General features: G+C 42.8%; 1 protein-coding gene across 1 annotated transcript; it reads left to right on the top strand.

Annotated features, from left to right (window-relative positions):
* Positions 1-221: 221 nt before the first annotated feature.
* LOC134531367 (plectin-like) lies at positions 222-26,247 on the top strand. Its single transcript, XM_063367068.1, has 15 exons — positions 222-235; positions 4,097-4,156; positions 4,833-4,892; positions 5,477-5,536; positions 5,753-5,812; positions 6,581-6,640; positions 7,133-7,192; positions 7,685-7,744; positions 8,605-8,664; positions 9,433-9,492; positions 10,169-10,228; positions 10,353-10,412; positions 10,537-10,596; positions 10,629-10,693; positions 26,039-26,247. The coding sequence occupies exons 1-15, from the start codon at positions 222-224 to the stop codon at positions 26,245-26,247; spliced, it is 1,008 nt and encodes a 335-aa protein (XP_063223138.1).

Genomic DNA, 26,247 nt, shown 5'->3' with positions numbered 1-26,247 from the left:
TGAAATGTTTCAGATAAATATTTGTAATGTATTTATTTCTAAGTTAGGATCGTTCTAATTTACGGGAAAAAAATGACAGTTTTCAGTAAAATAAATTTCCTTCTGGGATTCTTAGATGTAATCATTTTGAAGTTGTGCGTATCTTCAATTGAGAATCAATTATCCTAGTAGTCAGTATGGAACCCTTGCTGCGTATGTCTGACCACGTGACTGGCAATGACATGGAGGACGCCAGGTGAGATGGAGCAGCGCCGGTGTTTTCTTGAGGTACTCCAGTTTCTACCACCCAGGCGTTCCGTCGCTGCTCCGTTCTGCTGATTCGCCCTTCGATGGACTCCGACGAGGAGACGTTACTCCACAGTTCATTGTTACTCCATCACGGGTCCCCGGGCCGTGGTTGCTAAGGCATGACTCTCGGTTACAATCACCGAGTTAGTACAATAAAATGCTTCGGAGCCCACTGTAATCTTGAATGTTCTGTCACCTTAAACCTCTGTGCACAACCGCCCGCCTTGCCAGGGGTTTATCTGTCAGTGAGGCGGAATGATAAGTGCGACGCTCGCTGGTGCTTCTAACGCGTTATCGCCTCTAAGCGCAAGGCAGTGTTCTCGTCGTGCATGTGGCAACTATGAAATTTGTGTGGTGACCATAATATCATATGACTGAGAAACGAAGATAAAAGCGTAATGCAAGTTTTTAAAGTGGTTTCAAGAATGTTTACAAGGAGTTTCATTCCTAAAAATAATTATGAAAATACGCGATCCAGCCCATTTCGCTCTCCTAGAAATACAGCTCAAAAACAAAATATAATAAAAGAACTAACTACCCATCCACTCACAACGCATTCAAAATGATTTTCGTAAACAGACACCACTCTGACATCTTGATCAGTTTTCAAATCGCGTGGTTTCTTCTGAAGCTCTGTGGGGTCCATAAACGCTATCAAACTATCAAACCATCCAGTCATTTCGTGAGAGCTAACGGGAGCAAAGCAAGGCAGCTAAAGGATTACTCACATGGACTTGAATAGTTTTAATTTGTGTGTTGTGTCATTGGCAGAGAGAGAGATAGAGAGAGAGGGGGCGTTTTGGGAAATAAGGACCAGACCCCGCTATCTTGTGTTTTGCAAAGACAGGCCGCGGCTTACGGTGCAAATGCTGTTGCGACTAGGCCGCTTGACAGATCACATGACCGACACTTGATATCAACGATCGTGAGCTGGCGTGATTATTATGACAGTTGCAGTCGTCTGTGTCAAATAAAAAATAAGCTGTTAGTAATATATAATAGTGTTACCAATTATTAAAACTATAATAATTGTCTTGGGAAACACTACTGGGTTCGTAAATAAATAGCCCAATTAATGATTTTACTACACAGTTATATTAATTGCCAATATTTACATCACTAACAAATAATCTGTCACTTTTTTGTTAAATGGATGTGATAATTAATTAATTTTTTTTTGTATCGACCAAGGAGGGATATCGATCAAATAAAATAGTAAATTAATGAGTGATTATTTATTTATGATTTTTGAAATCTTCCCCGATTTTCTAAGTATATCGTTTCGAATATATATGTATATATATATATATATATATGTATATATATATATATGTGTGTGTGTGTGTGTATATATATATTCGAAACGATATACTTAGAAAATCGGGGAAGATTTCAAAAATCATAAATAAATAATCACTCATTAATTTACTATTTTATTTGATCGATATCCTTCCTTGGTCGATACAAAAAAAAATTAACACATATATATATATATATACACACACACACACACACACACACACACACACTGGCATTAGTGGTGTGAGGTCAGTCTGTTGGTGGCTTCCCTGGAGGACGTATCCGTCGCTGTTTTTTTTTATTTTGTCATTATCTGGTTCGAACCAAGGACTCCATGATGTAAGTGCGTTTTTTAAAATAATTATTTATTGAAATTTTATTGATTTAATTTTTATAAATTTTAAATTTTTTCCACATTTTTCTGATAAAATACGGATTTTCAATATGTAGGCCTTGACTTCATAATCCCAAATGGCGGGTATTTTATATTTAAATTTGTATTAAATAAATTATTTTATAAATGTAAAAATTGCTCCAATTTTAACTTAAAATATTTACGGATTTTCAAGATAGCGGCCGTAACGATGATTGCTGCGGTTACTACATAATTCAAGATGTCTGAACGTAACGTAATAAATTTTTATTAATTTTTTAAAGTTTAATTATAATTTTTACATTTTTATTAATAAATTACATGATTACTCTTGACGGAAATCGAACGAATGACCGAATTAGATTAAGTAACTAAACATTGAAGTAGGCATTTATTTTATATGTTTTTGAATTTCCTCGGATATTTTTGTTCAAAATTAAAGAATTTGATTTTAAAGGTCAAGGTCAAGGTTCTGACCTTGGTGACTTAAGAATTTCTCTTAGGACTCTTAATCCATCTTAATTTAATATACACGACTACTTTTTTGAATTTTTCGAGGAATCAAACGGGAAATTTTCCCTCAAAACGGGAATTTTTCTTTTTAAATAGACATAGGTACTTCTAGTAATTGTAAGCCATTTTGAGTCATTTTTGAGGAATTTTGAGTCCAAGATGTCCGCCGTAACGTCACAATCCAAGATGGTGGTTGGTACCTCCGCACCTCAGCCTTGAAGCCTCGGCCCAGATGCCCAATTATATATATTCACATAAATGTAGTGTTTTTTCATCTCATCAATTATTCGTTTCATGCTGAGCGCGAATCGTAATAATTCATTCCCATCTTTTTTTACATAACGCGCCCAAAGAAGTGTATCTTCAAAAATCATATTATTAAATTTTAATTCAATATTTAATTCCTTGCGTAATTTTAGTTACCTGTTAGGCGCCTAAGGTAACCATTGACAATTTTTGAATATAACAAACATTTTAATTTAATACACACGAAATATTAATTTAAAATTTTATTTATTTTAGTATAGTTAATCGCACTAAGTGTCTCTGGTGAATCAATAATCTTCCTTGCTGTTTATTGATTAAATAAACACTTTCACTTGACTTGCAACTCTTCATCGTGACAAAGCCACATAGAGGTGGTCGTTTGAAGATATATTAAACAATAAAATGTGTATTTCATATTTCATTGCATATAAACACGATACCATCAAAAAAGGAAAGACCATTCATCTACCTTATGACATTAATCATTCAAACTCAGAACTACACAAGGGAAGATAATGGGCATACATATGAAAAGGTAATGGTCACGTCAAAGGCGCATCGAAGGAGGTCGTTACAAGCGGTTACAAGCAGTAAGGTACAAGCAGTAACGCGCGCTGACGCAAACCACGACTACTGCTGAAGAAGGCAGCCACGGCTGTGCAGTCAGAATCATAGCGAAGGAGGTGGGTACAAGCAGTAACGCGCGCTGACGCAAACCACGACTACTGCTGAAGAAGGCAGCCACGGCTGTGCAGTCTGAAGCGCAGCGGAGGAGGTGGGTACAAGCAGTAACGCGCGATGACACAGATCACGACTACTGCTGAAGAACGCAGCCATGGCTGTGCGGTCAGAAGCATAGCGAAGGAGGTGGGTACAAGCAGTAACGCGCGCTGCAAACCACGACTACTGCTGAAGAAGGCAGCCACGGCTGTGCAGTCAGAAGCATAGCGAAGGAGGTGGGTACAAGCAGTAACGCGCGCTGACGCAAACCACGACTACTGCTGAAGAAGGCAGCCACGGCTGTGCAGTCTGAAGCGCAGCGGAGGAGGTGGGTGCAAGCAGTAACGCGCGATGACGCAGTTCACGACTACTGCTGAAGAAGGCAGCCATGGCTGTGCAGTCAGAAGCATAGCGAAGGAGGTGGGTACAAGCAGTAACGCGCGATGACGCAAACCACGACTACTGCTGAAGAAGGCAGCCACGGCTGTGCAGTCAGAAGCATAGCGAAGGAGGTGGGTACAAGCAGTAACGCGCGCTGACTCAAACCACGACTACTGCTGAAGAAGGCAGCCACGGCTGTGCAGTCTGAAGCGCAGCGGAGGAGGTGGGTGCAAGCAGTAACGCGCGATGACGCAGTTCACGACTACTGCTGAAGAAGGCAGCCATGGCTGTGCAGTCAGAAGCAGAGCGAAGGAGGTGGGTTCAAGCAGTAACGCGCGCTGACTCAAACCACGACTACTGCTGAAGAAGGCAGCCACGGCTGTGCAGTCTGAAGCGCAGCGGAGGAGGTGGGTGCAAGCAGTAACGCGCGATGACGCAGATCACGACTACTGCTGAAGAAGGCAGCCATGGCTGTGCAGTCAGAAGCATAGCGAAGGAGGTGGGTACAAGCAGTAACGTGCGCTGACGCAAACCACGACTACTGCTGAAGAAGGCAGCCACGGCTGTGCAAACAGAAGCATAGCGAAGGAGGTGGGTACAAGCAGTAACGCGCGATGACGCAGATCACGACTACTGCTGAAGAAGGCAGCCATGGCTGTGCAGTCAGAAGCATAGCGAAGGAGGTGGGTACAAGCAGTAACATGCGCTGACGCAAACCACGACTACTGCTGAAGAAGGCAGCCACGGCTGTGCAAACAGAAGCATAGCGAAGGAGGTGGGTACAAGCAGTAACGCGCGCTGACGCAAACCACGACTACTGCTGAAGAAGGCAGCCACGGCTGTGCAGTCTTAAGCGCAGCGGAGGAGGTGGGTGCAAGAAGGTAGGCGCGATGACGCAGATCACGACTACTGCTGAAGAAGGCAGCCACGGCTGTGCAGTCTTAAGCGCAGCGGAGGAGGTGGGTGCAAGCAGTAACGCGCGATGACGCAGTTCACGACTACTGCTGAAGAAGGCAGCCATGGCTGTGCAGTCAGAAGCAGAGCGAAGGAGGTGGGTTCAAGCAGTAACGCGCGCTGACTCAAACCACGACTACTGCTGAAGAAGGCAGCCACGGCTGTGCAGTCTGAAGCGCAGCGGAGGAGGTGGGTGCAAGCAGTAACGCGCGATGACGCAGATCACGACTACTGCTGAAGAAGGCAGCCATGGCTGTGCAGTCAGAAGCATAGCGAAGGAGGTGGGTACAAGCAGTAACGTGCGCTGACGCAAACCACGACTACTGCTGAAGAAGGCAGCCACGGCTGTGCAAACAGAAGCATAGCGAAGGAGGTGGGTACAAGCAGTAACGCGCGATGACGCAGATCACGACTACTGCTGAAGAAGGCAGCCATGGCTGTGCAGTCAGAAGCATAGCGAAGGAGGTGGGTACAAGCAGTAACGTGCGCTGACGCAAACCACGATTACTGCTGAAGAAGGCAGCCACGGCTGTGCAAACAGAAGCATAGCGAAGGAGGTGGGTACAAGCAGTAACGCGCGATGACGCAGATCACGACTACTGCTGAAGAAGGCAGCCACGGCTGTGCAGTCTTAAGCGCAGCGGAGGAGGTGGGTACAAGCAGTAACGCGCGATGACGCAGATCACGACTACTGCTGAAGAAGGCAGCCATGGCTGTGCAGTCAGAAGCATATCGAAGGAGGTGGGTACAAGCAGTAACACGCGCTGACGCAAACCACGACTACTGCTGAAGAAGGCAGCCACGGCTGTGCAGTCAGAAGCATAGCGAAGGAGGTGGGTACAAGCAGTAACGCGCGCTGACTCAAACCACGACTACTGCTGAAGAAGGCAGCCACGGCTGTGCAGTCTGAAGCGCAGCGGAGGAGGTGGGTGCAAGCAGTAACGCGCGATGACGCAGTTCACGACTACTGCTGAAGAAGGCAGCCATGGCTGTGCAGTCAGAAGCAGAGCGAAGGAGGTGGGTTCAAGCAGTAACGCGCGCTGACTCAAACCACGACTACTGCTGAAGAAGGCAGCCACGGCTGTGCAGTCTGAAGCGCAGCGGAGGAGGTGGGTGCAAGCAGTAACGCGCGATGACGCAGATCACGACTACTGCTGAAGAAGGCAGCCATGGCTGTGCAGTCAGAAGCATAGCGAAGGAGGTGGGTACAAGCAGTAACGTGCGCTGACGCAAACCACGACTACTGCTGAAGAAGGCAGCCACGGCTGTGCAAACAGAAGCATAGCGAAGGAGGTGGGTACAAGCAGTAACGCGCGATGACGCAGATCACGACTACTGCTGAAGAAGGCAGCCATGGCTGTGCAGTCAGAAGCATAGCGAAGGAGGTGGGTACAAGCAGTAACGTGCGCTGACGCAAACCACGACTACTGCTGAAGAAGGCAGCCACGGCTGTGCAAACAGAAGCATAGCGAAGGAGGTGGGTACAAGCAGTAACGCGCGCTGACGCAAACCACGACTACTGCTGAAGAAGGCAGCCACGGCTGTGCAGTCTTAAGCGCAGCGGAGGAGGTGGGTGCAAGAAGGTAGGCGCGATGACGCAGATCACGACTACTGCTGAAGAAGGCAGCCACGGCTGTGCAGTCTTAAGCGCAGCGGAGGAGGTGGGTGCAAGCAGTAACGCGCGATGACGCAGTTCACGACTACTGCTGAAGAAGGCAGCCATGGCTGTGCAGTCAGAAGCAGAGCGGAGGAGGTGGGTTCAAGCAGTAACGCGCGATGACGCAGTTCACGACTACTGCTGAAGAAGGCAGCCACGGCTGTGCAGTCTGAAGCGCAGCGGAGGAGGTGGGTGCAAGCAGTAACGCACGATGACGCAGATCACGACTACTGCTGAAGAAGGCAGCCATGGCTGTGCAGTCAGAAGCATAGCGAAGGAGGTGGGTACAAGCAGTAACGTGCGCTGACGCAAACCACGACTACTGCTGAAGAAGGCAGCCACGGCTGTGCAGTCTGAAGCGCAGCGGAGGAGGTGGGTGCAAGCAGTAACGCGCGATGACGCAGTTCACGACTACTGCTGAAGAAGGCAGCCATGGCTGTGCAGTCAGAAGCATAGCGAAGGAGGTGGGTACAAGCAGTAACGCGCGATGACGCAAACCACCACTACTGCTGAAGAAGGCAGCCACGGCTGTGCAGTCAGAAGCATAGCGAAGGAGGTGGGTACAAGCAGTAACGCGCGCTGACTCAAACCACGACTACTGCTGAAGAAGGCAGCCACGGCTGTGCAGTCTGAAGCGCAGCGGAGGAGGTGGGTGCAAGCAGTAACGCGCGATGACGCAGTTCACGACTACTGCTGAAGAAGGCAGCAATGGCTGTGCAGTCAGAAGCAGAGCGAAGGAGGTGGGTTCAAGCAGTAACGCGCGCTGACTCAAACCACGACTACTGCTGAAGAAGGCAGCCACGGCTGTGCAGTCTGAAGCGCAGCGGAGGAGGTGGGTGCAAGCAGTAACGCGCGATGACGCAGATCACGACTACTGCTGAAGAAGGCAGCCATGGCTGTGCAGTCAGAAGCATAGCGAAGGAGGTGGGTACAAGCAGTAACGTGCGCTGACGCAAACCACGACTACTGCTGAAGAAGGCAGCCACGGCTGTGCAAACAGAAGCATAGCGAAGGAGGTGGGTACAAGCAGTAACGCGCGATGACGCAGATCACGACTACTGCTGAAGAAGGCAGCCATGGCTGTGCAGTCAGAAGCATAGCGAAGGAGGTGGGTACAAGCAGTAACATGCGCTGACGCAAACCACGACTACTGCTGAAGAAGGCAGCCACGGCTGTGCAAACAGAAGCATAGCGAATGAGGTGGGTACAAGCAGTAACGCGCGATGACGCAGTTCACGACTACTGCTGAAGAAGGCAGCCATGGCTGTGCAGTCAGAAGCAGAGCGAAGGAGGTGGGTTCAAGCAGTAACGCGCGCTGACTCAAACCACGACTACTGCTGAAGAAGGCAGCCACGGCTGTGCAGTCTGAAGCGCAGCGGAGGAGGTGGGTGCAAGCAGTAACGCGCGATGACGCAGATCACGACTACTGCTGAAGAAGGCAGCCATGGCTGTGCAGTCAGAAGCATAGCGAAGGAGGTGGGTACAAGCAGTAACGTGCGCTGACGCAAACCACGACTACTGCTGAAGAAGGCAGCCACGGCTGTGCAAACAGAAGCATAGCGAAGGAGGTGGGTACAAGCAGTAACGCGCGATGACGCAGATCACGACTACTGCTGAAGAAGGCAGCCATGGCTGTGCAGTCAGAAGCATAGCGAAGGAGGTGGGTACAAGCAGTAACGTGCGCTGACGCAAACCACGATTACTGCTGAAGAAGGCAGCCACGGCTGTGCAAACAGAAGCATAGCGAAGGAGGTGGGTACAAGCAGTAACGCGCGATGACGCAGATCACGACTACTGCTGAAGAAGGCAGCCACGGCTGTGCAGTCTTAAGCGCAGCGGAGGAGGTGGGTACAAGCAGTAACGCGCGATGACGCAGATCACGACTACTGCTGAAGAAGGCAGCCATGGCTGTGCAGTCAGAAGCATATCGAAGGAGTTGGGTACAAGCAGTAACACGCGCTGACGCAAACCACGACTACTGCTGAAGAAGGCAGCCACGGCTGTGCAGTCAGAAGCATAGCGAAGGAGGTGGGTACAAGCAGTAACGCGCGCTGACTCAAACCACGACTACTGCTGAAGAAGGCAGCCACGGCTGTGCAGTCTGAAGCGCAGCGGAGGAGGTGGGTGCAAGCAGTAACGCGCGATGACGCAGTTCACGACTACTGCTGAAGAAGGCAGCCATGGCTGTGCAGTCAGAAGCAGAGCGAAGGAGGTGGGTTCAAGCAGTAACGCGCGCTGACTCAAACCACGACTACTGCTGAAGAAGGCAGCCACGGCTGTGCAGTCTGAAGCGCAGCGGAGGAGGTGGGTGCAAGCAGTAACGCGCGATGACGCAGATCACGACTACTGCTGAAGAAGGCAGCCATGGCTGTGCAGTCAGAAGCATAGCGAAGGAGGTGGGTACAAGCAGTAACGTGCGCTGACGCAAACCACGACTACTGCTGAAGAAGGCAGCCACGGCTGTGCAAACAGAAGCATAGCGAAGGAGGTGGGTACAAGCAGTAACGCGCGATGACGCAGATCACGACTACTGCTGAAGAAGGCAGCCATGGCTTTGCAGTCAGAAGCATAGCGAAGGAGGTGGGTACAAGCAGTAACGTGCGCTGACGCAAACCACGACTACTGCTGAAGAAGGCAGCCACGGCTGTGCAAACAGAAGCATAGCGAAGGAGGTGGGTACAAGCAGTAACGCGCGCTGACGCAAACCACGACTACTGCTGAAGAAGGCAGCCACGGCTGTGCAGTCTTAAGCGCAGCGGAGGAGGTGGGTGCAAGAAGGTAGGCGCGATGACGCATATCAAGACTACTGCTGAAGAAGGCAGCCACGGCTGTGCAGTCTTAAGCGCAGCGGAGGAGGTGGGTGCAAGCAGTAACGCGCGATGACGCAGTTCACGACTACTGCTGAAGAAGGCAGCCATGGCTGTGCAGTCAGAAGCAGAGCGGAGGAGGTGGGTTCAAGCAGTAACGCGCGATGACGCAGTTCACGACTACTGCTGAAGAAGGCAGCCACGGCTGTGCAGTCTGAAGCGCAGCGGAGGAGGTGGGTGCAAGCAGTAACGCACGATGACGCAGATCACGACTACTGCTGAAGAAGGCAGCCATGGCTGTGCAGTCAGAAGCATAGCGAAGGAGGTGGGTACAAGCAGTAACGTGCGCTGACGCAAACCACGACTACTGCTGAAGAAGGCAGCCACGGCTGTGCAAACAGAAGCATAGCGAAGGAGGTGGGTACAAGCAGTAACGCGCGATGACGCAGATCACGACTACTGCTGAAGAAGGCAGCCATGGCTGTGCAGTCAGAAGCATAGCGAAGGAGGTGGGTACAAGCAGTAACGTGCGCTGACGCAAACCACGACTACTGCTGAAGAAGGCAGCCACGGCTGTGCAAACAGAAGCATAGCGAAGGAGGTGGGTACAAGCAGTAACGCGCGCTGACGCAAACCACGACTACTGCTGAAGAAGGCAGCCACGGCTGTGCAGTCAGAAGCATAGCGAAGGAGGTGGGTACAAGCAGTAACACGCGCTGACGCAAACCACGACTACTGCTGAAGAAGGCAGCCACGGCTGTGCAGTCTGAAGCGCAGCGGAGGAGGTGGGTACAAGCAGTAACGCGCGATGACGCAGATTACGACTACTGCTGAAGAAGGCAGCCATGGCTGTGCAGTCTGAAGCGCAGCGGAGTAGGTGGGTACAAGCAGTAACGCGTGATGACGCAGATCACGACTACTGCTGAAGAAGGCAGCCACGGCTGTGCAGTCTGAAGCGCAGCGGAGGAGGTGGGTACAAGCAGTAACGCGTGATGACGCAGATCACGACTACTGCTGAAGAAGGCAGCCACGGCTGTGCAGTCTGAAGCGCAGCGGAGTAGGTGGGTACAAGCAGTAACGCGTGATGACGCAGATCACGACTACTGCTGAAGAAGGCAGCCACGGCTGTGCAGTCAGAAGCGCAGCGAAGGAGGTGGGTACAAGCAGTAACGCGTGATGACGCAGATCACGACTACTGCTGAAGAAGGCAGCCACGGCTGTGCAGTCTGAAGCGCAGCGGAGTAGGTGGGTACAAGCAGTAACGCGTGATGACGCAGATCACGACTACTGCTGAAGAAGGCAGCCACGGCTGTGCAGTCTGAAGCGCAGCGGAGGAGGTGGGTACAAGCAGTAACGCGTGATGACGCAGATCACGACTACTGCTGAAGAAGGCAGCCATGGCTGCGCAGTCAGAAGCGCAGCGAAGACAGTGTGGTGGGTGACGCCTGCCGCGGCTGTTTCCACCGTATGCGTGGTGTCAGCGTGCGACAGAAGTGATACTTCTTGCTTATTAGGTATAGATAGAGATAATTTATTAGTATATTTGATTGAATAAGATACAATATTTGTAAATAGTAAGGATGCGGGTATGGTCTGAAATAAAAAAATAAAAAAGCTTTTTTTTTCGATATACTTTAAATTAAATAAATATGGTACAGTCAATCGTTAACCGTCACGAAAACTGAGTGGTCAGATTCAAGCAGCGTTAAGGTACTATTTCGCTGGAACTGCCGACCGCGGCGGTTGGCAGCAGCGGTCGGCAGTTGCGACTTCCCCTGTTATCTGGTGAGAGTCATTTCGCAGGAACGGTTGCGCCGCTCGCGGCTGTGACGTCACGTCGGCTGGCCGTCAACTGCCGAGACTCGACTGCTCGAGTAGCAGTCTGTCCGGTCAACCGCCGCGGTGAGGAGGCTTTTGCGCGTGCCTATTCGTGATTATAAAGTGTTATCTTGTCGATTCAGCATGCCGAAAGGGACGTAAAGCTTTCTCCTGTGGCCAAGTATCTGTCACAAGAAAAAAAAGTAAAATCACAATGTTTGATGAAGCAGCATACTAATGAACTATAGTTTTTTATGTAAACAAACAATTATTATGTTTAGTAAACATTTACAGTGAAATGGCCTTTATTTTATTAACTATCATAAATGTTATCTATTTAATTTTAATGTAAAGAAACTTTATTTACAGAGAACACTAAAGGGCTTAAAATATTGCAGTTGAAATTCATTATATATTATTGAATGTTTTCGTTTGCTTAATCTATATTTTGTACGTTCAATAGCCCAATAGTCTAACCTGAAAAATGTAAGTAATTTTGTACACGTGACAATTGTAATAAAAATGTTTGAGTTTTCTATACTGGTTTCAGTGTGGTGTGTGTTAATTTTGTGAACCCAAAAATGATTATTGTGTGTTTATAAAAGGGTTTTTGTTTCAGCTGAAATGTGTAAAATACGGTGGACGGATATACAAGACAACTTCTTCAAAATATTAAAGATGAACAAATCATCAACAGGCTCTGCAGCACCGGCCTCGGTTAACAAGTGGGCACTATTTGGCAGACTGGCATTTTTAAACAGCGTACGCCGGGAGCTCAGAGAGACCTTTTGCAACATTTCGCCTCAGGAATTTACCAATGTCGGCGACACATCAGATAACGACGGTGACAGTTCTTCGTTTGGAGCAACCTCGGACGAAATCGAAGACGCTACACATGAATCGAGCAGCCAGAATACACTCACTCCTGCAAGTGATAAATCCAGTCTCCAGTCCACACGCATAGGTAGATCGGCGTCATCTAAAAGATCTCGCATGCAGGGCATTGAGGAAATGAGCAAGAGGCGTTTAGCATTACTTGAACACATAGCTACTCAAAAAAATGATGATGACTTTGATTGCTTCATGAAAAGTATTGCTTTGTCAGTGACAAACCTACCAAGACATCTCATTTCCCAGGCGAAAATTGACATTTTAAGTACTGTTACACGACTCGAAGCGCATGCTAGTTACGAGACAAGTGAAATGCCATCTGCGACAATGTCCACTCTTCCCTACCTTACCTCAGCTCCAAGCTCATCTGCTACATATGTGACCGCACATCTTCCTCAGAATGCTAATACATGCAACGATAATACAAATACTGTATTTGCTAACGTCCTTCAAGATAGTTTTCAATAATGTATCAATTATAATGTTTCATATGCGCATGCATTGTTAAAGTGGCAAAACGTTTGTATGGATGTAAGTTATTATTTTTCATTGTCAGTTTTTAGATTCAAATTAAAACATTTTGTGTCACTGGCATATATTTTCAACCAAATCACATGATCTACCTAATAAATGTACGTACCTCAATGTAATTGCTAATATTTCCTTTGCACTAATCGGCTCTTGCATTGCATTAGTAGGTCTTCTTAACAATTCGTCACCAACTAAACTAAGAACAAAATCAAAATGTTGTGTATTAAGTCCAAAGAAATTTCTGAACATTTATTCGTCATTATCGAAATGGGTTTGTATGATTGTTATAAAATGTCCCTCACTTTTCCTACATTTGTACAGTTTATTTGTTTCTCTTCTCACCAACAGCTTTGAATATATATACTGTATAGAAGTCGCGAGTGGATAGGATTTACTCTACGTTTTTCAGATGCGTATGAAGAGCAGCTTGGGAACTTCACCGCTGCAGTGCGCTGCCGTAACGCCCTGTATCGTCTTAGTTGTTATGTACACGTTAGAGCGCAGCACTGTCGCCCGCTGTCATTCCCCGCACCCCTCATCTATCATTCACTGCAGCTGAAGGTCGTTCAGCGGGAGGGGGAAGGGGTGTTTGAAGAGTTCGACACTTGTCCGCTAGGGACCACCACAAGTCGATGCCCTAGAGATGGTGGCGATTGCGGCGGTGAATGAACCAACTACCTCAAAACAGTATTAGAAATTTTAACCTGGGCTGGCGACTTCTATACAGTATATATATTCAAAGCCAACAGGCTCATCAATTCAGCTTCTTCCTCTTCCTCCTCAATCATAAACGCAGCAAACATCTCTGTATCCATGTCTCGATTGGCATTCGTACTACACAATTTCAGAGCTTAACACACACTGGCAGTAGCGGTGGGCAGTTTGAGCGAAATGCCCCAGCAGTAACTGCCGACCGCGGCGGTTCGCAGTTACTGCCGACCGTCGCGGTCGGCAGTTCCAGCGAAATAGTACCTTTACAAGTATTCCGTAGCATCACTGCTGCGTCATTTATACCTCTACCCTGCTGTCTCCTCTTCCAGCTGTTACAACTAGCATGCAGCATGCTACACTACGTACCAATCCCCCTTCCCTCTTTTTCCGTTTTCCCATTCGACCGCTAGCGAATGTGTTGGAGTGGCGTTGCCGCTGATGCACTCTCCTGCTCTGCCGGTTCCCCCACCACGTACCTAACTATTCCCCTCGTGGGACCGGAATGTTTGTATCGCTCGAAAATTGTAGGCCCCTCAGCAAAGAAGTTTCACTTCAAAAATGGAACCAAATTTTTGCAGTTAATAATTTAGTAAATAACTCTGTCCGACCTAAAAAAAAAATGCACACTAAAACGTTTTAGTTTAATATCCTTGCTGATGATAACATCTTTTTTTAAAAGTACTCACTTCATGGTGGCATTTTTACGGTTCTTCCTAGCGACTAAGTTCAACAACTAGGGTTTGTTTCGCTGAGCAGTGACTCGATAGCTTGTTGAGGAGGGGCAGTTATTTCCTCTCCCAAATCTAATTTTACCTTTTTTTAGAGTATACTTAATATAACTTAAATTCATGTGTTTACATTTTATTTCGTCAAAAGTTGTTTGAAACTATTCAAGTTACATAATGCATAATATTTGTACGATAGCCCTTGATTGGAGCCGGCCCTGGACTCCACGCCCGCCTCCGGGCAGGATTGTTATCCGGCGGCTCCCGAATGCTAGTCGCCTCCGCGACTCGGCCGGAACCTAGCGGGGGGGCAGGGGCAGCCCAAGTCGGCGGGTGATAACAGCGAGAACCGCAGTTCCGTCCGCCGGAGGATATCCTCCCAGCTGCCCCCCCCCCCTCCCTTTCCCCACCCCTCTGACTCCTTGCACTGTTTGGAGGAAAACACGCCTAGTAAATGCGAGCCCCATTACCAAAATGGATGGAGTACCTAATTAGAAACATTTGAAAAATGACGAATACTACAGTACGTAGGTACCTTCCTTGAATGACTCATGCAACGGGGAAGATTGATATAATACTTGTTTATGGACATACGCCATTGCTACCATTCATTGTATATCGCAGAGAAACCACTAGAAAGGACTACACAAACACACGGAAAAAACAAGCCAAAAATCAGCCGATGTCAAAAGTTAAATGAATTGACAGAACAGAGAATTCCGAGGAAGGAATTAGTCACAAAACATAGCACAGCTCAGACGAACACACACGAGGCTGACGACGACGACTCAGTAGAAACAGGGCAGAGAAGAAAAAAAACAGACAAATAAAAACCATAATAGTAATCTATTCAGAGATGTATCATTACAATCATCAGACGGTATTGTTTGTAGTTTAGAATCTGAATTGCGTGTATCAAGCTTCATCACGTGTTTGCGAAGTCCTTTTCAAACAAAGAGCCCTTCATAATTATAAACTGTAATGCATTTGCAAGTTTTTAGAACTACTCCTCAAGTAGTATAGATAAGTATGTCCGAGGACTGGTTCATAGTTCGGTAGCTGTGTGTACTCTGGTCATCGTGGATTCTGTCTTCAAGGCGGCCCCCTTGAATTATGACGTTACCATTGCACTTGTCGTTAAGGGTGCCATCTTGACTTCAGTGGCGTAGCGTGGGTGGGGCGGAGGGGGCGGCCCGCCCCGGGCGGCAGCCCGCGGGGGCGGGTCGCCGGTGAAGCGGGTTGAGATCTGATCTATGATTCATTCATTACATGTGTCAGACACACTATAATGTTCCATTTTTATCTAAAATTTTGCGCACCAACTATTTTTTAATATTTATTTAAAAGAAAAACTGCGAAATCACTGACAGAGCTCTTTATAACGTTTGTTTGTTTACATACGAACAGCAACATCGCATCACGCCGCGCCGCCCGGCGCGCGCGTGCCGAGTTGAGCGGCACTCCTTATTATGTTAATTACTCATACAAAATCTTTTGTTTCACGCGTCGGCCCGTGTCGATGCCTCTCTTTCGCACTCATTGAATTTAGTACTACGCATTGTACTGTAAAGTTTGACCTTAACCCAGGGCAAACCAAACAACTTCCGCAAACCGGGACACAGTAAAACTCATATATTTCCCCGTACCGCGAGCGCAGGTAAACCCAAAAAAATATTAAAACCCAAACTAATAGCAGGCTTAAAAAATACTAATAAGGTTGCGAACAGTGAGAGGAGGCAGCAAGTTAAAAAGACACAAAATTTATATGACAACATTTAATATATATATATATATATATATATATATATATATATATATATATATATCATAAAATCGTTTCATCACAAATCGGTGCATCCATCATAAAATACATAACCTATTACTACTTATAAAAAATAGCTATATAATAATACTAAAAAAATACTTTAACAATTCCCCCGAAAAATTATAATTTGATTATATACTTCGGAGCTCCGAAAATTAAATATAATTACCAAAAAGGCATTAAAAATATATAAGAACATAACTCCGCTAGACTATCAAACTTGACTATATTGTCGATTGAACAAGAATTGGCTGCTAATATTGATTTTGACAAAGTTATTTCTGACTTCGCTGCTCATAAGGCCCGTAGAACCCGCTTGTAAAACCGCTCATCCTATTTTAACTTCAATAAAAGGTACCTCATTGTATGTGAAATTTAATTTTAATTAAGCACCTATAGAATGGGGGCGGCAAAATGGGTTTCCCGCCCCAGGCGCCGAGATGGCACGCTACGCCACTGCTTGACTTAAGCCTTTAATCCTACCATTTTTTCTTGACAGTAGTATAAAAATGTTCCCGCTGGACCTGGCTTCCGGCTGTGGATTGTCAACGCCATTTTAGATTGCGACGTCATGGCAGCCATCTTGGGCTAGAAATTACTCAAAAATTACTCAAAATGACTTAAAATTCCTAGATATTTCCCTATTTCGAAGGGAAAATTCCCGTTTCAATTCCTCAAAAATTCAAAAATTCGGATTAGTTACGTCAAACCTCAAAAGACTTTTTCCTTCGAAAGAACCAAAATTCCCCAAGATGGCTTAAATTCCCCGATGACAAGCCGTCCCTAAGCCACCGGGGTAACGACCTTCACCTTCACCTTGACCATAAACTTGAAATTTGTAATTATTGACCAAAAAATTATGAAAAATATCCAAAAAAAAATATTTTAAAAACTGCTTACTTCAAATGTTCAGTTACTCAATCGATTTCTGTCTTCGGTTAGATTCCCGGTAAGAATAAACATATATTTTATTAATACCTACTATATTTAAAGAATTCTTAATAAATTAAATTTTAAAAAATTCTTCACCCCTACCATCTTTAATTCTTAAAATTTATATTTTCGTTGCGGCCGCCATCTTGAAAGTCCGTACTTTCTGTGCCAGAAATTCGAAAAAAAGATTTAAAATTCATAAAAAATATTTAATAAATTTGTAATATAATATTATTAAAAAAAACACCGTTACACATTTTGTTACGGTCACCATCTTCGATTCTAGGAAAAATTGCGAATTTTGTTACACCCGCCTATCTTGGATGTGTATAAATAACATCATCGCTGCAGTTTAGTTACGGCCGCCAGATTGGATTCTAGATCGTTGTAATTTTCGTTACGACCGCCATTTTGAAATTAAATAATTTTCATGCTAGAATATCGAAAAAAATATATAAAAGTTATAAAAAATTAATTAATATTAATTTTAATAAAAACACTCCATCATCTTAGATTATGATGTCACGACCGCCATCTTGAAAATCCATAATTTATTAGCTATAAAATCGAGAAAAAAATAAAAATAATAAAAATTTGATTAATTAAATTTTAATAAATTTGTAATAAACCACACACGTCATGGAGTCCTCGGTTCGCACCCGGTGAGGGCAAAAATACAAAAATGACGACAGATCCTTCCTTCACTGAAGCTGCCGGCAGACTGACCTCCCATCACTAATGCCAATATACATATATCGCCAGCTAGTATGATACCATGCCCGCCATCTATTTTTTGTCTACTGGAGGTTGTCATCTTGGTTTGCGTTTGCTAGAATGCGCTACCGCCATTTTAGTTTAATTTTTATTCATTAGAGTGCAGTAATTATTTATTATTAATGTAGCGCCCGCCATCTTGAAATTTTAACACCATCTTGGAAATTCGTAATTATTTAGCTATAAATTCGGAAAACATACAAAAATTCATCAAAAAATCACTCATTAATAATATGGTGGATTCGATAGATATCCGTCCTGGGTTCAATACTTGATCGATGAAAATAGAATTATATAACGTAAAAAATATTAATTTCATAAATATGGTTGAAAGTCCTAAAATAAGTTTAAATTATTCTACCACCAACCTCTAATAAGTCGATGACGACATATTAACCATCATCTTGGACATTCGTAATTATTTAGCTGGAAATTGGGGGAAAATTCCAAAATTCATCAAAAATCTACAATTTATATACTGATTGATTCGATCGATATCCATCCTTGGTTCGATACTTGATTAATTTAATAAACATTTTTTAGAAAAAAAAATACTTATTTAGTAAATCATGTTCAAAATCCTAAAAGCAGCTTAAATTCCTCGTATGCCAGCCTCCATTAAGCCGATATGACTGCCTTCTTGGAAATTTGTATTTATTGACCTAGAAATTTTGAAAAAAATCCAAAATTCATCAAAAAAATTCCTTATTAAAAAATCATTCACGCGATAAATTTCAGTCCTTGGTTTGATTCTCGACCACTGTAAGGGTAACTATAGCTTAAATTAAATTTAAATTCTGTTTCCCATTACTTTTCGTGGAGTTTATTGATCATTCTCTCTACAAAAAACAACTCTGGACAAGATACCGTCTAATTAAATATGTTGACGCGATGCCTAACAAGGAAGTCTAATTTTTCGATACTCGGAATATGTTGCAATCAGGTATTGTTTAATGTTAGGCGTTTAGTCCAAGCATCTTCGAACCAAGAGGTATTTTTCGATGATACTCGAAAAACATTTTTAAACAGAAAATCTCTAACGACAGGCGTTTAGACCAGACATCTCCGAACGATGAGTCCAATCATGTCCTGAGTACAGACTTAAAGATCCACAATTAATTAAAGGGAAGCACAATTCAATGCACAATAAAAAATGTAAGCACAATTAGAAGCACAATCAACGAGAAAGAATCACATTTGGAAGCAACTCAAAGAAAAGGAACCACAATTGAAAGCACAATAAATGAAAAGGAAGCACAATAAATGAAAAGGAAGCACAAGTGGAAGCACATTCAACAAAAAGGAAGCACATAAACGAAAATATAGCAAAATTGGAAGACATCGGACAGATAGGAATTACAATCAACGAAAAGAAAGCACAATAAAGAAAGGAAACATTTGGTAGCATAATAAAAAAAGGAAGCTATAATACGAGAACTCAGTCTTAGAAATCAGATTACAAGAAATAAAACATTAATTTTTTTGAAATCTAATTAATTTATATATCTTTCAATATTATACATGTGCAAGTTAAACAGGTGATTATTGTATGTAGCCAGCCTCCCTCAGTTCTTTAAGTATGGAGGCTACTTTGTCGATGTGCGAGTAGTTTCCTCTACGAACCGATGCCACCAACAGTCTCAGGTGATCAACTAATATGTTAGGATCTTCCCTTGACATATAATCAATTTCATCTGCTGTCGTCATTTTCCTGGAATATATGTTATTAATATTTTTAAGATTACTCTCGTCCCAGTGTTAATCATAAGCTTGATCAGAATTAAATATTTTATCATGCTGTTTCCATCGTTTCGGTCTCAGGGCATCATTACACCTTTCGATCTTGCCATATTTAGGTGCTTCATCACAGTCTTTGGTTTTGTCACCAGCCTCAGAGTCACTGTCGACACCATCGTAGAAGTCAGTGTCTTCACCCAGATTACTGTAAGAATTCGAAATCGTTGACGATGCATCTTCATTGTCTTGAAGCTTCCTTTTTAAGAGTCCTTAATTTTTACAAAGTATGGAGTATCTTTCTGAATACGGTCGATTTCTCAGAAATAACCAGAGGCAGTTGGAGAACATCAGTAGGAATAATGAGCACATTCAGAATACCATCAAAATATTGGCAGGAATAATCAGGAGCACACGGAGAAAACTAACGCACGTTTTCCTTGATATCAGCAAAGCACAAAAATAAATTAATAAAAATTATAATATGAATTAAAATAAAAAATAACCATATTATAAAATAATAATTACGATAGTGAAAATAATAAAAGTAAAAAAAAACAATGAGGAATGAAAAAATAACAAAACATTCTGGCTTGTACTAGAACTCTATCCTTGCTTAACTAAGAAGAAGTTCACAAGCTGGCAGAACCGGTTTTTGTAATGTTTTATTCTTTTTTTTTTGTGCTTCGTTTTCGTTGATTGTGCTTCCTCTTTGTCGAATGTGCTTCCGACTCGTTTATTGTGCTTCCAATTGTGCTTCGTTTTCGTTGATTGTGCTCGGGCTAGTCATTTGTCTAGTTTAGTTCCTGGACAACTGAATCTGTAGCCTAATATGTAGATCAAAAGGCAGATTATTTATTAGCAAGTTTACAAGATTTGCGCCGATTTGTTTCTAGCTGTTACCTCTTCAAGTCATTACACACAACTGAGTCGAAAGTATAAATGTGTTTGCATTTATACAATTTCGTCAGTACAATGCAAGTCGTCAAGCAAGAAGTGTGTTTGCTCATGAAAATTACGCAAGAGGACGAAGCCAGTGCGCATTAATTGCAGCATGTCTTTTTATTGTCCTCTACTGTACGATTCTTTATGGCGGACCCATCCTATTGCGGGAAAATACGGGTTCTACTATGTTTTCCTAAAGAACCAAACGTTGTTAGGTTCGAAAATGAGTACCTCTATTCGAAGATGTTTCAAGAGCCAAATTACCAGCGCCCAACAACGATTCTACAATTGGCGGAAGGCCTAGAGTATTTTCCGTTTAACGATAATGCAGATGTGGACAATTCCATGTTTGTTTTCGACGACGTCATGTGCGAGAAGCAAGGCTTGATTCAAGAGTACTTTTCCATGAGAAGACCCAAAATTAGACTGCATTTACTTGTGTCAAACATTCTGTCGAATTCAAAACATTTGCTGCGTGACAATACGAATGTCATCGTGTTGTTTTCATGGACGAACTTGATTTGTGTCACGTTTATAACGACCATGTAAACACCGACATGACGTTTCAGGAATTCAAAGACATGTGCTCCTTGGGCTAAAAACGGGCATGGATTCCGAGTAATGTTTACATATAAAACCATGAGTCATAGCATTTAGAAATTCGGTCGTAGCAGTCGCACTACCGAACTGCATAGTTCTCGAGTCTCACGATGTCGATATTCGGAAATACATTTCGCTACTGGCTCAAAAAGTAGAAAGTATGTAAAACGAATTACTAGAGTACCTTCTAGCCATCAAACAGCGTGTGGAGGCCTCAGACTCTCGAATTCGCGATATGATCGAAATATCAAATGCACAAAGACGTGATGATTTGAGAGCTTTTCAAAGTATCCTGAATGCATCACTAACTCACTTGACAACGAAAACAGATATTGCTAACCACAGGGAAGATGATTCTGCGAACGAATAAAATAGTATAAAAGAATGTCTTGTTATATGTTTTCAGCCAGTACAATGTCGGACCTGGACAATGATCTTCATTGTGCTCTACAGTCGGTTCGTAAAATATATCTACTTGCTAGAAGAGCCAGACTTGCAAGTGAAATGTAAAATGAGGATCCTATTTAAACCAATCACTAATCTTCTCGATGAACTTAAAAATAACGAAGATACACCCAACAATGTGAAGACAGAATTTTAGGTCGAATTGCCTACTAAAAATAAGAGGAAATATGAACTAGCTCCAGAAGTAGAGGACTTTACCAGTACAGAGTCTATGCACAAGGAATAAAAATGGAAATGCGTACACAAGTTTAATTCAATGATCAGGCCATACTTGAGATATTTGACAAGTCGGAATAATAACACGACCAATGGAGTGTACCGAAAAAAAAATCAGGTGGTTACTCGGTGTTACAAAAATAGACTTTTTACTAGTAAATGTCGTGTGTGCAGAGGAGTACAAAACACACGGGACTATAGGTAATACGAATTTGACGTTTCACAGGGTACCTAAAGGCTGTTTTCACGAAATTTCCAAGAGTACAAAAAACTACTAGAGCTAACTTATGCCCATTTTCATAATAACGATCCGGAAAGTGGCATATACATATAAAGATGAAGATCATGAAAAAATCGATATTCTCACCAATATCTTCAGTGAACTAGCAGTACATAGTGAAGGATTAGAAAAGCTAGAAAGTGGTCAGAACTTAGGCTATGTGTATTGGGACGACCAGAGGATTAATCGATCGTCTGAGACTGTTGCAGGCTTCGCTTAATGCAGGAAAATATACGCACATCAACGAAATAGTCCTCATACTCGAATAACTGAGGGCAGCCGGCTACATCCAATGAGTCTAACCGGAATCGCTCGCGAACTTCATGCTCCTGCAAGACGGAAATATATTTGGCACAAAGTCGTAGTACGTGGTCTTGATTTATTCCAGGTTGACCTCGTTAAGATTATACCGTATTCCCGAATGAATAAAGGTTACAAGTACAGGTTGATGGTCATCAATGTGTATAGCAAGTTCACTTGGGCCAGACCTGTGAAATCTAAGAATGTGACCGACGTAACCAAGGCCATGTCAGACATTTTGTTTGATGGGCGTGTACCATCGTCCTGAAAACGGATCTGGGCAAAGAATTCTAAAATGCAACCTTCAAGGCTTTGATGAAGAAGTGTGGCATCGAAAACTACTTTACATTGAGTAATGTCAAAGCCTCTGTTTCTGAAAAGTTTAACAGAACTTTGCGCACCAAGATGTGGCGACAGTTCACGGCTAACGGGAATTTCAAGTGGTTGGATATCTTGCCGAAACTAATAAGCGAATACAATTCCACAGTTCACTCTACCACGAAAATGAAGCCTATAGACTTAAAAGGACGATCACCTCCTTCGAACAGTGTTTTCCAACACAAAGAAGAAAGATCCACGAAAGCATAGAGCTAATGTCGGTGAACGTGTTGATCTCCAAGTAGAAAGGCATCTTCGAGAAAGGTTTAACTGCGAATTGGAGTCCCGAACTTTTTCATGTAACCCACGTTCGCGAATCGAAGCCTAGGACCTACTACCTCGAAGATTTGGACCAATAGCCTATTAGGGGTGGCTTCTATGCCGAAGAGTTTCAGCCTACGGTGTATCTCGATAACTACTTGATGGAGAAGATTCTTAAATAAAGAAATAGACCATCCTATGTCAAGTGGTAGGGCTTCTCACCTCACTTCAATTCGTTGGTATAAGATGCAGAAATCGAGAAATTTTAGTGATTTGCTTTTTTTTTTTCTTGTAGTAAAAATTATTTCATTTTTTTTATTTGTAAAGTTTTTTTCTTAACATATCATTTTTATGGTAAGTTTACTAAAATTGCCTTTTTTGTATTGATTGAGGATCGAAGTAACCATCGTATGCGATCGTATAATTCATTATTTTAACAAGTGATTTATTCAATGATTTGTTGTATTTTTTTTTCAGATTTTCAATATGACGGCAAAGATGACCAACAAGATGGCGATGTCAAGGTAATTAATAATACTACACTCTAGAGGGTAAAAATTAAACTAACATGGTGGGCGTGCCCTCTAGCAGACGAAAAAAAAATTATATAGGATCCAATATGGCGGCCATGATGTCGCACTAATTGATGTAATATATTCCTTGACATGGTGAAGTCAGCCTGCCGGTGGCTTCCGAAGAGGAAGTATCTGTCGCCATTTTTAATTGAATGACCTCACCGGACTCGAACCGAAGACTCCTTGACATAAGTACGATTTTATTAAAGTTTTATTAATTAAATGTTTTATTAGTTTTAAAATTTTTCCCAATGTTCCAGCATTAAAAATACGTATTTTCAAGATGGCGGCTGTAACTATAATGTAACAGTGACGATATAATCTTCAAAATTTTGGAATAGTATTTATTTAATTTTAATTAGTTACTTTTATTATGTAATTGTTTTCTAATTTTCTAGCATTAAAAATAGGGATTTTAAAGATATGAGGCATACCAGAAATGGCAACGTTCGAGAAGTGGGGTATTCGATTCTAAGAAAAAAAAAAATTGGTTGTCTGTAAAGTCGGTTTACGGACGATAGTTTAACGTGACGTCATAACAAAACATTAATGAAATTATTGATCCAGAAGAAAAGGAAATATCATATTCGGCCTGAGACTGAGCCGTAATAGGTTTTTGGAACCAAACCAGTTAGGCATTAAAAATGTTATATTTTTTGAGGAAGAATTTTTTTTAATTTTTCTATCTTTTCTATGATAAAATCTACCTCTTAATACTTTTATGAATAAAATTGAATCATTTTTATTGAATTATCACTATTTTCTATGGATACAAAGGAGTGAAATGAAATGTACAATTCAATTAATAAATTTACATTTATTTGCATTCATTAATTCAAATATATTTATTACTTTTGAAATGTTGCGTGTGCCGTATTTATTTTTACAAGTACAAAAATAAAATTTCGCAGCTGCCGGGATTCGATCCGACATCCTTTGGATTGAAAGTTAGCGTAGATGACCGTTTTTTTTTTTAGTTGGTTGGCACACTGGCAAGTTTGACAGTCACCAATGTGCCATTCATCTTCCCCCCTTAATGTTTGTTATGTAACTCTGCGTCGTTGTGAAGTTGTAGTTGTAGTTATTGGTGTATAGATAAGCGCCAAGGAGACGATAAGGACAACACAAATTACAACCATGTCTTACCCGGGATTCGAACCCAGAGCCCCCGCACCGTATTCCGGTGCGTTGCCGACTACGCTACGTAGGCCGACTCTTACGACCACGAGGCCATACTTGAAAAAAATTATCGTTTCAGATGTTATATATACATTTATAAAAATTTTGTTCACGTTAGGGGAATAATATTATTTCGTTTTTATAACAAATACGCATCCCAAATAAACCAAACTTATTTACAATGTGTTACAATATTTTTTTAAAACATTGTGCAAAAGATCCCGAGTGTAATTTTAATTATTATGTGTAACTGTAAAACACCATTGTTGGTTCAAAACGTATTTGAATATTCAACATTACTTTTAAATAACCGTACTGATTGTGCTTAAAATCGGTGGACGATCGTTAAATTACATAATATTAATAATTCAAACGACGAAAATATAATTGAAAAGTCAAATCGATGGTTGTTCCAATCGAGTGGAAGAGAGATGCCACGCATGCGTACAATGAGCAAACAGGACACATCCGTAGTGGGACACTTTTTCGTGCGTGCAGCCGGCGTTCATCGATTTATTAGACGTTGTCACGTCAAAATGACTGAAATAAAAATGGTGGATAAGAAATTGTCTCCGGGGTCGTCATCCAAGATGGCCGCCGTGACGTCAGGGCGATCGGTCATTGACCTAATCCACAATCCACACTCCAGCTTCAGGCGCAGGACCGTTCAATAGTGATTTCGATGGAGGGAGTGTGTTATTTCGGGTGATGTAATGTAAGGTGATAGCACAACTGGAATCGCAAAACTGCAAATGTAGTGATGCATTTTTGTCATGGCTGAAACATTTTGTTTCATTTACAAAGCCTACTGTAAATGATCCAGTTTTACTTATCCTGGATGGGCAGTAAAAATGACAATAACATAATAAATTACAGAAATAATTGTGCAAAACTCTGTAACAAGAATACGTGACACATTTACTTTACAACTATGATGAAACATAAACTCAAATTCATAAAATATTACATATTTTGTATCATTTCATGAATGTATGCATTCACCATTAAGCGGTTGATGTAGGGTAGTATGGCCCATAACATAAAGCCATACCATATTAATGGAATAAAACACATTTTAAGGTACAGAAGTGCTAAAACACTGTACATTGTTTACAAATGAAGCCATTACTTAAGCAATTAAGTGTTACGTTTACAATAGTCGCAGTAGTAATACAAAGTATAATCATATCTGCACAAAGTTCATGTGCCCACCCTTCACATGTACGACACTGAATCCAATTTTCATCTAAATATTCACCACAAACAATACAGTCAACATTTTCACCATTCGCTAAGTCCGATGAACCCTCAAAATGAGAGTTATGCTGTTTACTTTTCGTCTTTACCATCATTAACACATTTGATTTAGTTTTTGCTCCTTTTGAATGTCCTGGCTGATCTCTCTGTTCTTTTTCCAATTTTAGTTGGGTTTTTTTTCTGAGCTTCTTTTCTGATTTCTGTGTTTTTCTTTTCTATAAGTGCATCTTTTATTGGAGTTGAGGTCATAATCTCACTTCTTTCTGCCTTCCTCTTACGACTTGTCAGTCTTTTATCACTACACGATGGTAGAGGAGACAATTTTTGGAGGTTTTTCACAAACTCGGAACAGCTAACACTAAGATGTGAATGTGTGTGTAGTTTCAAAGAAGTCTCAACAATTAGTAGAACAGCTGATACTTCAGGCACCCTCGATGTATCAGGAGAAAGCACAGCAGACATCGGAACAGCAGCTGCAGCAGAAGTTCCAGCAAGCGATGGTACTGCAGCTGGGTCGCCAGGCACCCTTGATGGATCAGGAAAAGACACTGCAGATGTTTGAACTACAACAGTTGCAGAAGTTCCAGTAG

Source organism: Bacillus rossius, chromosome 3 (assembly GCF_032445375.1).
Source record: "Bacillus rossius redtenbacheri isolate Brsri chromosome 3, Brsri_v3, whole genome shotgun sequence".
NCBI classification, from domain to species: Eukaryota; Metazoa; Arthropoda; class Insecta; order Phasmatodea; family Bacillidae; genus Bacillus; species Bacillus rossius.
Note: the sequence above shows the minus strand (reverse complement) of the source record. Positions and strands in the feature narration are given on the sequence as shown.